General features: G+C 37.3%; 1 protein-coding gene and 1 long non-coding RNA gene across 2 annotated transcripts; one reads left to right on the top strand and one right to left on the bottom strand.

Moving 5' to 3' along the window:
* Positions 1-7,412: 7,412 nt before the first annotated feature.
* LOC144708487 (uncharacterized) lies at positions 7,413-8,620 on the bottom strand. The gene has a single exon (XM_078581850.1). The coding sequence runs from the start codon at positions 8,590-8,592 to the stop codon at positions 7,684-7,686; it is 909 nt and encodes a 302-aa protein (XP_078437976.1). The 5' UTR covers positions 8,593-8,620; the 3' UTR covers positions 7,413-7,683.
* Positions 8,621-11,991: 3,371 nt separating this feature from the next.
* Positions 11,992-13,694, top strand: LOC144708901 (uncharacterized). Its single transcript, XR_013582885.1, has 3 exons — positions 11,992-12,058; positions 12,588-12,676; positions 13,193-13,694. It is a non-coding gene; the product is annotated as an uncharacterized LOC144708901 (long non-coding RNA).

Genomic DNA, 13,694 nt, shown 5'->3' with positions numbered 1-13,694 from the left:
TCACTACCCTCAAGCTGAACACGTTTATTTGCACAAAAAAAGATAGTGATGATTTCTAACAAATTAACAAGGTGATATTGAAACGAAGAGGAAACCAAAGAAATTTAAGGTTTCTATAAGTTAATAAAACTAGGTCATTTCAGAATAAAGTTAATTAATATTGCTTTTACTCTTAAGAGAGATAAGAAAGATGATGAGAAACAGATCAATCAACTTAACACAGAGATTTATTCTCTATCCGATGAATTAGAGAATCTTAGACACTCTTCAAAAGACTTGGATGATTTTTAGAATTCATAAGAGTGTTCAATGAACTTAACTGAAATTTATGAAAACAAATTCATAAAACTAATAATCTTATAAAATGATAAGAAATTATGAAATGAAAATGTTAAATGAGAAGTCAGATATAGAAGTCATGAAAGAAATGATTTCTTCAAGCCAAGATATGAAAACGTACTAGGTAAGAGAACTAAAACACAAATTCATGAAAATAAATTCTGAAAAATAATAATCTTAAATAAATAGGAATTATTAAATGAAAATGATATCTGAAAAGTAAAATATAGAATTCATGAAATATATGACTTCCTGAAGTAGAAAAATGAAAAAAAATCTTACAAATAAAAAGAAACTGAATATTATGATGAATTCTAAGAGATCATCAATACATAATGAATGACTAGGTTATATCCCTTCGATAGAGAAAAATGTTTATTAAAGGAGATCAAATAAAAAAACAACCGATGGAAAAACCAAATAATTATAAATGATATTACAAATTCCACGAAGATAGAAAGAATTTATGAGTTTGATGAGTAATCCAGCTATGATAATAGGTGAAATATTCACACAATTCTGAGTCTGTCGAAGAATTGACGTTAAGTAATCAAACGTTAACAGTGAATAATCGTTAAGGTAAAAACATTTTCACAGATTATGTTTTAAAATTAATTTTGGAATTAGATCAAATAGAATATCATGGTTATCATTTAGGGATGTTATGGAGATTTAATGTTAGAACATGAAATATGAATATAACAATAAAACATAAATATAGATTGAATAATAGGCAATTTTAAGATGTGTAAAACCTAAAATGATCTATAAATGGGTACCTATAAATAAACACTACACAAATTTGACTCCTCAAGGAAAAGTAAATTTAATGATGTATGGTACCTTGATGGTAATTCAAGGCACATGACGGGGATAAACAAAATTTTGCTTTCTTAAATAGAGAAAGGTACACTATTACTTGGTGATATATTGGAGAAATTATGGGACAGCGAAATCAAGGTCCATAATGATACTCTCTTATAAGAAAAATATTTTTTCGAATGCCTACAACATAATTTAATTAGTATTAACCAATTAAATGATAATGATTTGATTGTTGACTTTCCATCGAATAAGGGCAAAGATATATGAAGATTGATAAGCCAAAAATAGGGGTGAATTTTGTAATTTTATAAGCCCTTGTCGTTGTTGATTTTAGCTTATACAATAAGATTTATAAAACCCTAACTTAAGATGCATAGTGATAAGTATGGGTATTGTCCAAGGGAAGCTAGTAAGGAATTCAATTAGTGATCTGGTTGAATAATTCAAACCCTAATTAGAGTTAATTTAAGCTTCAATGAAGACAAAATCACCCTAATTAGGTTAAGAATTTAGAAGGGGGGGTAGAAAGAGATGAGAAAAATAAAAGAAGTGAGGAACTCTGGATTGACTTCTTTGATCCAATAAAAGGATCAAAGGGGTTCATTAGAGGGGATAAGAAGGAGATTTGGTATTAAATTATTTTGGAAAATTTGGTAACAAAATTTACTATATATTAGATCATAAAGGCAATCTAATATCTCCTAGAAATCAAACTTCTATATTTTCTTTTAATGTGCAAAAGGAATAGCTAGGTAAATTTCACAATCTCTCCTCTCAATCTCAGTAAGGGCTTGTACATGACGATCAAGCCAAGCGATTTAGAAACACAGACCAAGATCAACAACCAAAGTCACAAATTACACTAACAAATACTCCAATTGACACTAAAATCCAAACACAAGGAAATAGAAAGCACCTAATAGGGTTTATGTAGGATGAAGCTCTTCTCTGTTTGAGGCTGTGCTAGAGCCACCTCCAAAATGACCTCCTCCTCTCGAAATTTGGCTTTTATACTTAGGTTACATGGTAAACATTACAATTTTACCCCCAGTTAATAATTAATGTTTATTCATCAATGTAGGATTGATCTGAATGATTCAACTATACAGATAAAAGTAGGAAGTCAAGACGAGAAAATCCATAAAAAAATCACCTCAATCGGAGTTCAGGATCATAAGTTATTAATAAATGAAAATCCACCAATCTAAGTGGTTGGATTAATTTTCATTTATTTAATTTAACCTTTTTTTCTACACACAATGTCATGTCCTTCTCTGATTGGTTGTGAAATTTCAAGTTTATTTGGCGCCTCCGCTCTCGGCGCGCCACGTGCCCCCTGCTAGAAATAATAAAAAATAGAAAAATAAAACTCATACAAAGCGCTTTGTACGTACCTGTGCACTTTCATTAACGTTAGCCAATCAAAGAGTTTCTCGTCACCTTGCGTGCCTGAGTTGTGTATGCGCTGCACGGGAGGCGTACTTACCGCTTAGAGAGAGGATTTCTCAAAATTTTGTAAAAAAGTCCCTGATTAAATGGGCGCGTGCAAACGGGTGCCACCTGAAAAGTATTTGTGTTTATGCCCTACTCGCTTTATCTCTCTTCCATTTTTCCTGAAAATCATTAAAAAATCCTGTTTAATTGTAATCAAACCATGTAACTATTTGAATAGTAGTGTTACGCTTGCGCACACGGCCGAGAGCTGTTTTAATGATAGAATTGTAACAAAAATATATGAAAAATCCCTCAGATTTTAGAAATGTCTCAAAAACTCCTATCTTTTCCCATTTAAAAATTCATTTCTTCCTCAAATAATTCCCAAAAAATCCAATAAAATCCTAGAAAATTTAGTCATCTGTACCCAAATTAATTAAGATCAAAATTAAATTCTAAACCTGCTGATTTCATTTTAAAATAATTATTCCAAGCTCAAATAAATTCCATAAAATTCATAAATTAACAAAAAAATTAAGGAAAAATCAGAATTCTTTTGAAAAATTAATTAATATGCAATATATGATAAAAACCCCATTTTAAACTCTTTAAATATAATAAATTGTGCTAATTTCTTGAAATAAATACGGAATTTAGGGTGTTATCAAAGAGACTTCTGATAAACTCCTATTTATTTAATGAAGAGGTAAGAACATATATATAACTTATACAGATGACATTTTAAAATCAAAGTTAATTTTAATTGCTAATTATACTAAGTATGATATGGAAATGTGGCACAAACGACTAGGTAATTTGAGTTGCGAAAGGCTGAAGACTTGGAGTGCATAATATTATAAAAGGACTTTATGTAAATTAAGATAACAAAATAAAACCATATGAAAATTATATTCTATTAAACAGACACAAGTTAAACCAAGATTGAAAATAAGATAGAGAACTCTAGGAGCTCACCCAGTAGAATGATCGTGAATGGACTTATTGTTGGGGTTTACATGTCTTGATATGGATGAATTAATCATAATATTCTTCAACAGAAGACTTCAACATAATCAAACGGAATCATTAAAAACATTAAACTTAGAACCTGTGCATGGATCGCATTTGTGATTTCTTGGATCCTGGAGCAAGATGAGTCAAGCTGCTCAAGTGTGCAGCCTCTAGATGTATCCACGCAGCCCTCAGCACGTTGGATCTCCTCCTTGTTGATGAGCCTCCTTCAATATTTGTCGTCGTCGTTACGCCATCCCAATCACATGGGGAGTGGAGAGGAAGTGTGAGAAGGGAGACGAAGGGGAAGCCATTGAAATATCTAAACTGGGTGAATTCATTCAGGGCCTTCCCTATTTAGACTTAGTGGGTATTTTTCATAAAAAACTCCCAAAACTTAAGTATATATTCTGACGTAAAAAAAATCATTTTCCTGCGATAGTCTAAGCCCATGTATCAGTCTAGTTAACGACTATTGCGGCCCAATAACCTTCATTAGACTTCCAAATTAATTTACTATATCATCATATATATTCATAAATGTCGGATTGATTTAACCCAACTAATAGATTTAGTCTCCAACAGGTCAGGTGCCAAGCTACACCTCGTGCTCTAGAAGATACAGGGGAGTGTGTATTGACTCACACATGAAACCTGTTCACCGTCAGTTGTCTTGAACATATAGTCCATTGTCCAGTGACACTCCTAGAATGACTTAGGGTATGGTGTACTATCAAACCCAAATCAGTCATCTGAGTTAGTACTGATACAATCAGAAATCATCGGAGAACTCTTCTCCTGATATTTCAGTACCTTAGCCAAAGACTTCATCACATCATCTTCCTTGAGATGTCACCTCTTATACCAAGGTTGTGGATGATCCCATCTTGGCTAATCAATCGTCTTCGTGAACTTCTTGATGTACCCGAACTAAGACTACATAGGGAACAAGTCAAAGGAGCTCTAGAGCTTGGACACATGAACGACTTCATAACACTAATCTAGGGAACAAGTCAAAGGCAGAACAAGTTTCTTACAAAATATCAAAGTTTGTTTTGATTTAATCATCAAAATTTGAAACAAATGTCATCTTTTGCTGCCATGAAAAGGTTTTTCGAGGTTTTCATCTATTGTCCCATATATATATGTGTGTGTGTGTGTATTTCTCCCTAATTCTTCATCATTTTGTTCTTCATCTCGTTTGCTCTCATTTTCTTGTGCACATCACTATCTTCTATTTACTATAATTCATCTTGGTCATTTTCATCTTATTACCTCTTCGACTTGCATTTTTATCATCTCAATATAATGTATTTTATATGTATCTACCCTCATCTTGTTAATCACTATATGAAGCATATTAAATCCTTCATTGTCATTGCTTGTGAAGATGGTTTGTACTCATCACTAGCTAGATTCATTTAAGTGAGTGCATGTTAATGTTTTAGTGACTAAAGTCAAAAGCACCAATGACAAACAAAAACCCTAATTTTGATTCTATCATTCATGCTCTTTGACTATCTATATTGTTTGTTTATTTCTGATCACTGATATTTGTTCAGCCTAGTCCAATCATTTTCTGAATCTCTTCATTATCAATGCATCCTTAATTCCTCCTAGCATGATGCCTAAAACTAGAAACTGGACCTCTAGTACCGGCTCTATTAGGTATCATGTTCTATCATTTATTAGGAGATGTGGGGCAATGGCATCAACATGCCAAACTGCTGGCATCTGTCTCTCTATACTAAGCCTCACCTACCAAGTTCAGGACACTCTTAGACATCAAAGGAGAATCATAGACCTCAGGATGCGAGGAAATTTGTCCCTGATACCATCGTTGGGATCGATGACGACAAAATATAATCTAGCTAAAAGCATTAACTAAAAGGTAATTGTAATATTGGGACAGAATAAAATAAATACAACAAAACAATATGATCAAATCACCTTACACGGAGTCAAATTTCCGACTAGTTTGTTCCTTGAATCTGATGCCACAAGTTACACGCATCCAGCCTCTAGCGGTATCTATGTAGTCCTGTGTGATAAATGTTATCTATGATACCACTTCGATCCACATTAATTCTCTAGAGACATCCCTACTCTAGAGAATATGATTGCATGGGGGCCCGTCGGGCCCTCGCATAATAAATGATATTTTTCATAAACCCCCCAGCTGAATATATATTACGGTGCCCAAGAACCTTATGCATGTGACCCTCTAAAACCAAGTGTTTATCTCACACGGCACTACAAAAGAGGCCTTCTTGAGGAGGTCAGCGTGATTGTGTAACTGGTACGGCATTAGGGTGCAAGATCGTGGGACCAAATTTCAGGGTGACTTATTTTTCTCGCATAAATATAGAGAGATGCCAATGGAATTACCACAAAATATCAGTTGCAGGGTGAATCTATAAACATTTAGGCAAGTTAAAGAAAACAGAACTATCACAATTAAATTTCTGAAAATCTTAATTTCAGGGGCTTATGTAGGCACATCTATAGAGGTGAAAAAATGAAAATGGGCCAAGAAAAGTTCTGAAATTTTTTTCAATTGCATGCGTTCCTGTCTGCGCATCTACTGAAGTGAAAAATATAATAAAACCCCGATTAAATTTCTAACAAAATTCAATTGCAGTGCCATTGTTAAGTTATAGAAAATTATCAAGTTCAAGGCGATTCTGCACCAATCGGGGGATGTATATAAATTGAAATGCGCAAGTAAATTTCTTTTTGAAGAAAAAAAAAAGCCCAAGTAGCTAATTGACAAATCTGGTTTTCAAGGGCAATTTGATATCCATCTTGGCAAGTAAAAAAATGAAGACCCAGAAAATTAAATTTACGCAAAAATCTGATTCTCAAGATGATTTTGTCATCATTGTACTATGTCAAAAAATGGAAAAGAAAGCTCCTATGGCTGTTCAGAGCATCTAAGAACTTGGGGGGAGTTTTTTTATCTTTAACTTGTAAATGTGAATTCAGAGTCATAACATAGAGCGTAATCATATTAGAACAAAATTTTGAAAATAAATTTACCGTGTTTCAAGCTTTTGTAAAATTGTGTGTTTCTAAGCCAATTTTGAGCTTATGAGTATTACTGACGGATTAAATCAAGCTACGACGAAATAAAACTGATTCTATATTGTCGTCACCAGTGGACCATATGATGTTCAAATTTGAATGAAAACACAACAAAGTTAGAAATCAAATTGAATTGTTTTCCCCAGCATCAGTTGGTGAAAATGTAAGATTTCTATAGCTCTAGCGCTATTAGCAAGAGATCAATGTTTTAATTATTTTTTTTTAAGAAAATGAGATCAATGTTTTTAATATTAGTATTTTATCCAAAGATCAACCCTTTCTTACCACGTCAATCCCCATATACTATTCCCTTTGTTCTCATTTGGTCACTCAGAGTAGAAATTTAAAAAACAAAAAAATACTCACCTTTGGGTGCGAGAAATAACTCAAATAGAAGAATTAATATAAAATCAAGTGATGAAATAAGTGGTAGAAAAGGTATTGAACGTGTACTTAATAATAAAATATGTAACTAGGGTTTAGGGACGTCCACACAGAGAATGTTTCTAACTCCAGAAGATGATCAACTTAAGTTTTACTTGAAAAGGTTTTTAAAACCACAAACATTAACTCTTAAACTCATAAAAAAGTTTGGCTTCCATTTGAACAGAAAGAAATCTATGATCTCATGCAAGTCAGGACGGCAGTTCTTTCAGAAACAGAAAAAAAATTAGAGCAATTTGGAATCTTGTTAGGCATAAGTCATTAAAAGACCCATAAGAAAAATGAGATGTAGAGATTATACAACATATTCAGATGCCTTCATAACTACAAACCGAGTCTATGAATGTCAATCTGTATCGTGTTATACAGTACAAACCTCACACCAAATTCTACAGCATCTTCATGCTAACAAAATCCCCTCCAAGAAAAAAAAACCAGAAACCAAATCAACAGGAACCCAGTATACCTCTTAGAACTGCTCGCTCGACTAAGTTTTCCTCAAAATTTGGAAAAAAACCATCATTTCACACAAAAGTTGGCAATAACTCACATGGAATTGTGCCAGTGAGAAGGAACTTCATTCTCTAAACCCAACCGAGCTCGCTGCTTTTCATACTCTGGATCATCTGTGGGCAGCTCATGGCGACAAACTGGACATGTGTTTCTTATCCTCAGCCACTGCAATATACATTCTTCATGATAACAATGCAAACATGGCAATTCCTTCATCTCCTCTCCCATACCCATCTCCTCTTTGCACACCGCACACACAAAATTCTCTTTAATATCCTTCTCTTGCATCGTTAGAACAACCGAAGGAAGCATCTTGACCACAGATCTAGCAGCAGGTGGAGCTCCCCTGATGATCAAATTCTCAGAAAATTGCCCAAACAAGACTTCATACTCTGGAGCATGAACAAACCCATCATCATGATCTTCTTGCCCAAACGAAGAATTCCTTTCCAAGGCGTCATTCATGGCCAACAGCACCTCCCACTCGACACTCCTCGATTCTTCTCGTTCGATCTCGACCTCAGTGGCATTATTATTGCCGCCAATCACGATTTCTTCCCAGTCAAAATCCAAATTTTGATCCCTGCCTTCTCCTTCCACGGGTATACAGTCCCAACAGGAGGGCTCCCCGCAGGTGCAAACAAATCCCAATTCATCGAGATCGAGATCCGCGCGGTCTACCTCGCGAAAACCCCCCAAATCCTGCCGATCGGAGAGATCGAGGTTGGCGGCGATCCGATCGCGCAATTGATCGATCTCTGAGTCGGAATCCGAGAATCGCGAAAGAAAACTCGTTCTATCGCGAGATCGCGTACCTCTTCGATCGAGACGGTGGAAGATCGATCCCGTAGCCGAAGGGCTGTGCCAGAACGTCGATCTGGCCTCGATCTCCTCCGATTCATCTCCTTCGAGCGGAGGAAGAAGCTGCACTACCTCCACCATGCCGTTTCTTCCATGGAAGCTTTTCTTCTCTGCAGGTATTTATATAGAGCGAGAAACGGAGCAATCGGCCAATCAGAGAGCGACACGTCATCGTTAACACGTCGATATTGGCCCTTTCTGATCTAAATTACCAAAAAAATTAGAGAGAGAAAGAAATAGATAGACAGAGGGAGAGAGATATTCTAAATCAAACATACCCAAACTACCCTACAACTAGAGAGAGAAGGAAATAGACAGATAGAGAGAGAGAGAGAGATTCTAAACCAAAAATACCCAAACTACCCAAAATTTGTAGAGAGAGAAAGAAATAGACAGACAGAGAGAGAAAGAGAGATATTCTAAATCAAACATACCCAAACTACCCAAAAATTAGAGAGAGAAAGAAATGGACACAGAGATATATATTCTAAATCAAACATACCCAGACTACCCAAAAATTAGAGAGAGAGAAAGAAGTAGACAGAGAGAGAGAGAGAAATATATTCTTAATCAATCATATACTTAAACTACCCAAAAATTAGAGAGAGAAATAAATAGACAAACAGACAGAGAGAGATATATTCTAAATCAAACATACCCAAACTACCCAAAAATTAGAGAGAGAAAGAAATAGACAGATAGAGGGAGAGATATATTCTAAATCATACATACCAAAACTACCCAAAATTTAGAGAGAGAAGGAACTATAGACAGCGAGAAAGAGAGAAATATATTCTTAATCACACCCAAACTACCCAAATATTAGAGAGAGAAAGAAATAGACAGAGAGAGAGATATATTCTACATCATACATACCCAAACTGCCCAAAATTTAGAGAGAGAAGGAACTATAGACAGAGAAAGAGAGAAATATATTCTTAATCGCACCCAAACTACCCAAATATTAGAGAGAGAAAGAAATAGACAGATAGAGAGAGATATATTCTAAATCATACATACCCAAACTACCCAAAATTTAGAGAGAGAAAGAACTATAGACAGAGAGAGAGAAATATATTCTTAACCACACCCAAACTACCCAAAAATTAGAGAGAGATAAAGAGGTAGCACCGTCGAGGAAAGGGTTAGTAAGCGGAGAGCGACACGTCGGGATAGACACAGACGATTTATTTTTTTCTGTGGAGACTTGGAAAGGGCCAATACGGGATGGTCCATTTACGTGCCGTGCGTGATTGCGATTTTTCTCCTAATTACGATTAGCAGAGTGATTTGCTCATTCAAAATCTCGTTTACGCAATGTTGGGGGGGTTCTTTCTTCAATTCTCTCTGGCTCGCTCTCTCGTTTTGCGCCTCTCTCTCTCTCATTTCCCTCGCCTTTTTTGCGTTGCTATAAGGCGGCTTTGAGCGTGGGACTAATTTCTGTGCCGAACCGCGTGACCATCCCTAGCCCACTATATATGTATAGGGAAAAAATTCAATGGCGCCAAAGTAATTTATTTTTAGGTCTTTGTGCCACGTTGGAAATGGCTCAGAATCTAGCACTAGACAAAACTAAAAGACAATTTTATTTTTTATTTGTGGATGATTTTTTGGGCCCATTAGGGCCCATTAAGGACCACTTATACAGAATTTCAACTCAGGGAGAATAATAAAAGAAAATTAGAACATGTGGGTTTTTTGTGGAATGTGGGCCACTAGGAGAAACTTCAGCCCAAGGGCCCAAAATTCTATTCCCTTGGTAGGGATTGGCAAGTACAGACGACAACACGTCATAACGACGTCAATGGATAGACAATCAAATCACGACACTAGTGTCATCGTCAACAAGCATCGATACATATGACCTCCATCTATGAAGTCCCTAAAATTTGTCATCATTCACTTTGATGTCGGCGTAAACATTGTCAAAGACCATCGTCGAAGATAAAAGAAAGGATGAGGCCCGGACTCATAGTAAAAAAACTTTGGCCCAATATAGCCTAATGGCCCAAAATTCTATTCCTCGACTTAGGGATCGGCACGTCCGGATGACGATGTAGACTGGCTAACAATTAAATCATGATGACAGTGTCGTCGTCAACAAGCATCGACATCGATAGGAAAGGATGAGACCCTAGACTAGTTAGCAAAAAAAAAAGTGACCCAGTAAAGCCTAATGGCCCAAAATTCTATTCCTCGACCTAGGGATTGGCACGTTCGGATGACGATGTAGACTGGTGAACAATTAAATCATGATAACAGTGTCATCGTCAACAAGCATCGACATAGACGTCACCATCAGCAGAGTCTCTAAAATTCATCTAGGCCTGGAGTAAAAGAAATGAGTCACCATCAGTCCTGCCTAGAGTCTCTCTCCACTATAGTTCCGAATCGTCCGGGACATGGACGATGGACAGGACGGGATGAATATCTTCCCGTTCGGCGTCCGTACATTTCAGAATCGTCCGAACTGTCTCGTCCAGGGGGAATTCGTTCGTGGATGAAATAGTTTGTTCGCGTCCCGAGTTGGCCAGATTTGTCCCATCCTGAAAAAAATCATCGCGTCTCTCGTCCTGGACGAAAAAAAATTAACTTTTTTTCAATGCCCCTCCCCCTCCTCCAACCCCTCTTGTGCACGGTCGCCGGCTCCCTCTCACTTCTCATTCTTGTTCTCTCACGGGACGGTTTTCCGTGGCAAGATCTCAACTGTCGGAAGTGAATCCGACAGATTTTCGTCCTTCCCTTACCGTCCATCGTCTGAGACCTCAGGACGGGACGGTTTTCCGTGGCAAGATCTCAACTGTCGGAAGTGAATCCGACAGATTTTCATCCTTCCCTTACCGTCCATCGTCCGAGACCTCAGGACGGGACGGTTCTCCGTGGCAAGATCTCAACTGTCGGAAGCGAATCCGACAGATTTTCATCCTTCCCTTACCGTCCATCGTCCGAGACCTCAGGACGGGACGGTTCTCCGTGGCAAGATCTCAACTGTCGGAAGCGAATCCGACAGATTTTCGTCCTTCCCTTACCACCCATCATCCGAGACCTCAGGACGGGATGGTTTTTTCGTCCGATGATAGGAAAACCGTCGCGTCCGTTCGTCCAGTCTTGTGGACGGGACGATTTTTTCATCATGGCACAAAAAACCGTCCCGTCCGTGTCCCTGCACTATACTCTCCAGTCTCCACCGCTCCCTATCATGCTTAGAGAATGTCACTCTCGCCACTCGCTACTCGTAGGGGTGGCTGTCGAATCAAACATGATATTATAAATATAATTATATATTTTCTCCAATTTTCCATGATAGTGTGAATAAAAACATGGCATTTTAAAACAAAATCGTCTAATAAAAAACACATTATATCAAACCGTTAGAAAACTGAAGCTAAGCAGGACACGTGTCAATCTCTCATTGGAGCAGTGTTCTTCGCGGAGGAGCCTCTAGAAACTTCGTTGGCGCCACTATATAAACGTCCGTGTCAGCGGGCGATGAATCTTCAATCGCGTGAGGTTGATCGATCGGTTCTTCCTTGATTTTCGGCTACAGGTAATTTTTCTAGTACTCTGCTGGATTGTGATTGCGGGAAGTCACGTAATGCGATGAACTGCGTTGTTAAACGGTTCTTATTTTTTCGATTTCAAGCGTGGAAGTGTATCGGTTGATTGGATTTGTAGGTTTTACGTCCCTTCTTGTTCCTGCTAAATCAGATATTAATGTGCTAATATTGAGGAGAATCTCAATGCTTTAATTATCTGATCAGCCTTTCTGATTCTTGTTGATCTTGTTGACGCCACACATCTCGAAGATCCGTAGGATCTCAAGGGAAATTATCGATTAGGAAAGGAGACATTGTTTTGGCTGATTCTAAATGAGGGTTGATGTCAAATCATAATTTTTCTGCGTCATGTTTGTAATGTTTATATTTCCATTTTCATTTATGATGGGATGATTATTTGAATCAAAGAATGAACAACAATACCACGTTATACAAGAGTTAATGTTTTTTCAGTCGTTTGAATGATTCTTCTGATGTATATTAGTTTGCCTCCTCTTTTCTCATTTCTTATGGCGCCAGTTGGTGGTCGCCTGCAAGGATCTAGCGGAGGAACGTCAAGATCCCAATGGCAATATCTTTGTCTTGCCGGACCTTCCTCTACCATTCAAGTTAAATTTTTAGAACAAATTCTCTTCCCAAATACCTTTCTGCAACTTCTTTAACTTATAGTCTCATGTTTCAGTTGACGTTTCTCTCCATCTTCCCATTTCTCTCTTTTTTACTCTCCTCCATTTCCCTCTCCCTCTCTTTATCTCTTTATTTATCAACCTAGCTATCTATCCATCTTTTATCTCACTATCTATCTCTCTATTTATCTACCTCATTCTTTATCTATCTCTCTTCATTTCATCTATTCCTTTCTTCGCTCTCTCAGCTTCTCCTTGCATTTTTGCAGACCTCTTTCACCCTCTTTCTCTTCTCCTCATCTCTCAACTCTCCTACCCTGAATTTCAACAGCTCCTCCCTCTCTTTATCTATTAGTTGTTTTGGTTGCCCTTCATCTCCATTCTCTCCCCTCATTACATTGGTCTTTCTCTCTCTCTTCCTTCCTCTCTCTCTTTCTCCTTTTCACAAGCCATTGCTCTTGATCATGCTCATAATCAATTTATCTGATGTTATGCCAGGTGGGTATCAAGGAAGATGTCGAATTATGAGACCGTGGTTGTGGGAAAGCTGTGGCTCAAAGGCAAACCCCTCAATGTCAAATCCAATGACATCAACACGAAGAAGAAGAAGACGAAGAAGAAGACGAAGAAGAAGAAGAACTCTGAAGAACATCAAGACTATGGAAACTCCAAGATTGATGACACTAGAGGATTGGATGGTGGGAACAATCGTCAGCCATTTTATCTAGATCAATTCACTCAGGCGGAGCGAAGGTATTTGGATCACAGAGAGAAGATTGAAATGAAGAGGCTTGCGAAAGAGGCGTGCAAGTCCCATCGAGATCGAGTTCATCAGTTTAATCAGTACTTGGCCAACCTCAGCGAGCACTACGACATACCAAAGGTCGGTCCTGGTTGATCTTTTCTCCACGAATGAGTTTTATTATGATATGATGCATAACCTCTGAAGATTATGTAGTGGAAACTCATAACCCTCGAATTGAATTCATCCATTTCTCTG

The sequence above is a fragment of the Wolffia australiana genome, chromosome 10, assembly GCF_029677425.1.
Source record: "Wolffia australiana isolate 7733 chromosome 10, ASM2967742v1".
NCBI classification, from domain to species: Eukaryota; Viridiplantae; Streptophyta; class Magnoliopsida; order Alismatales; family Araceae; genus Wolffia; species Wolffia australiana.
This window is presented reverse-complemented; position numbering and strand designations above follow the sequence as displayed.

Bases quoted from the DNA above. Each gene is read 5' to 3' on its own strand.
- LOC144708487 (XM_078581850.1), bottom strand. From the start codon at position 8,592: ATGGTGGAGGTAGTGCAGCTTCTTCCTCCGCTCGAAGGAGATGAATCG.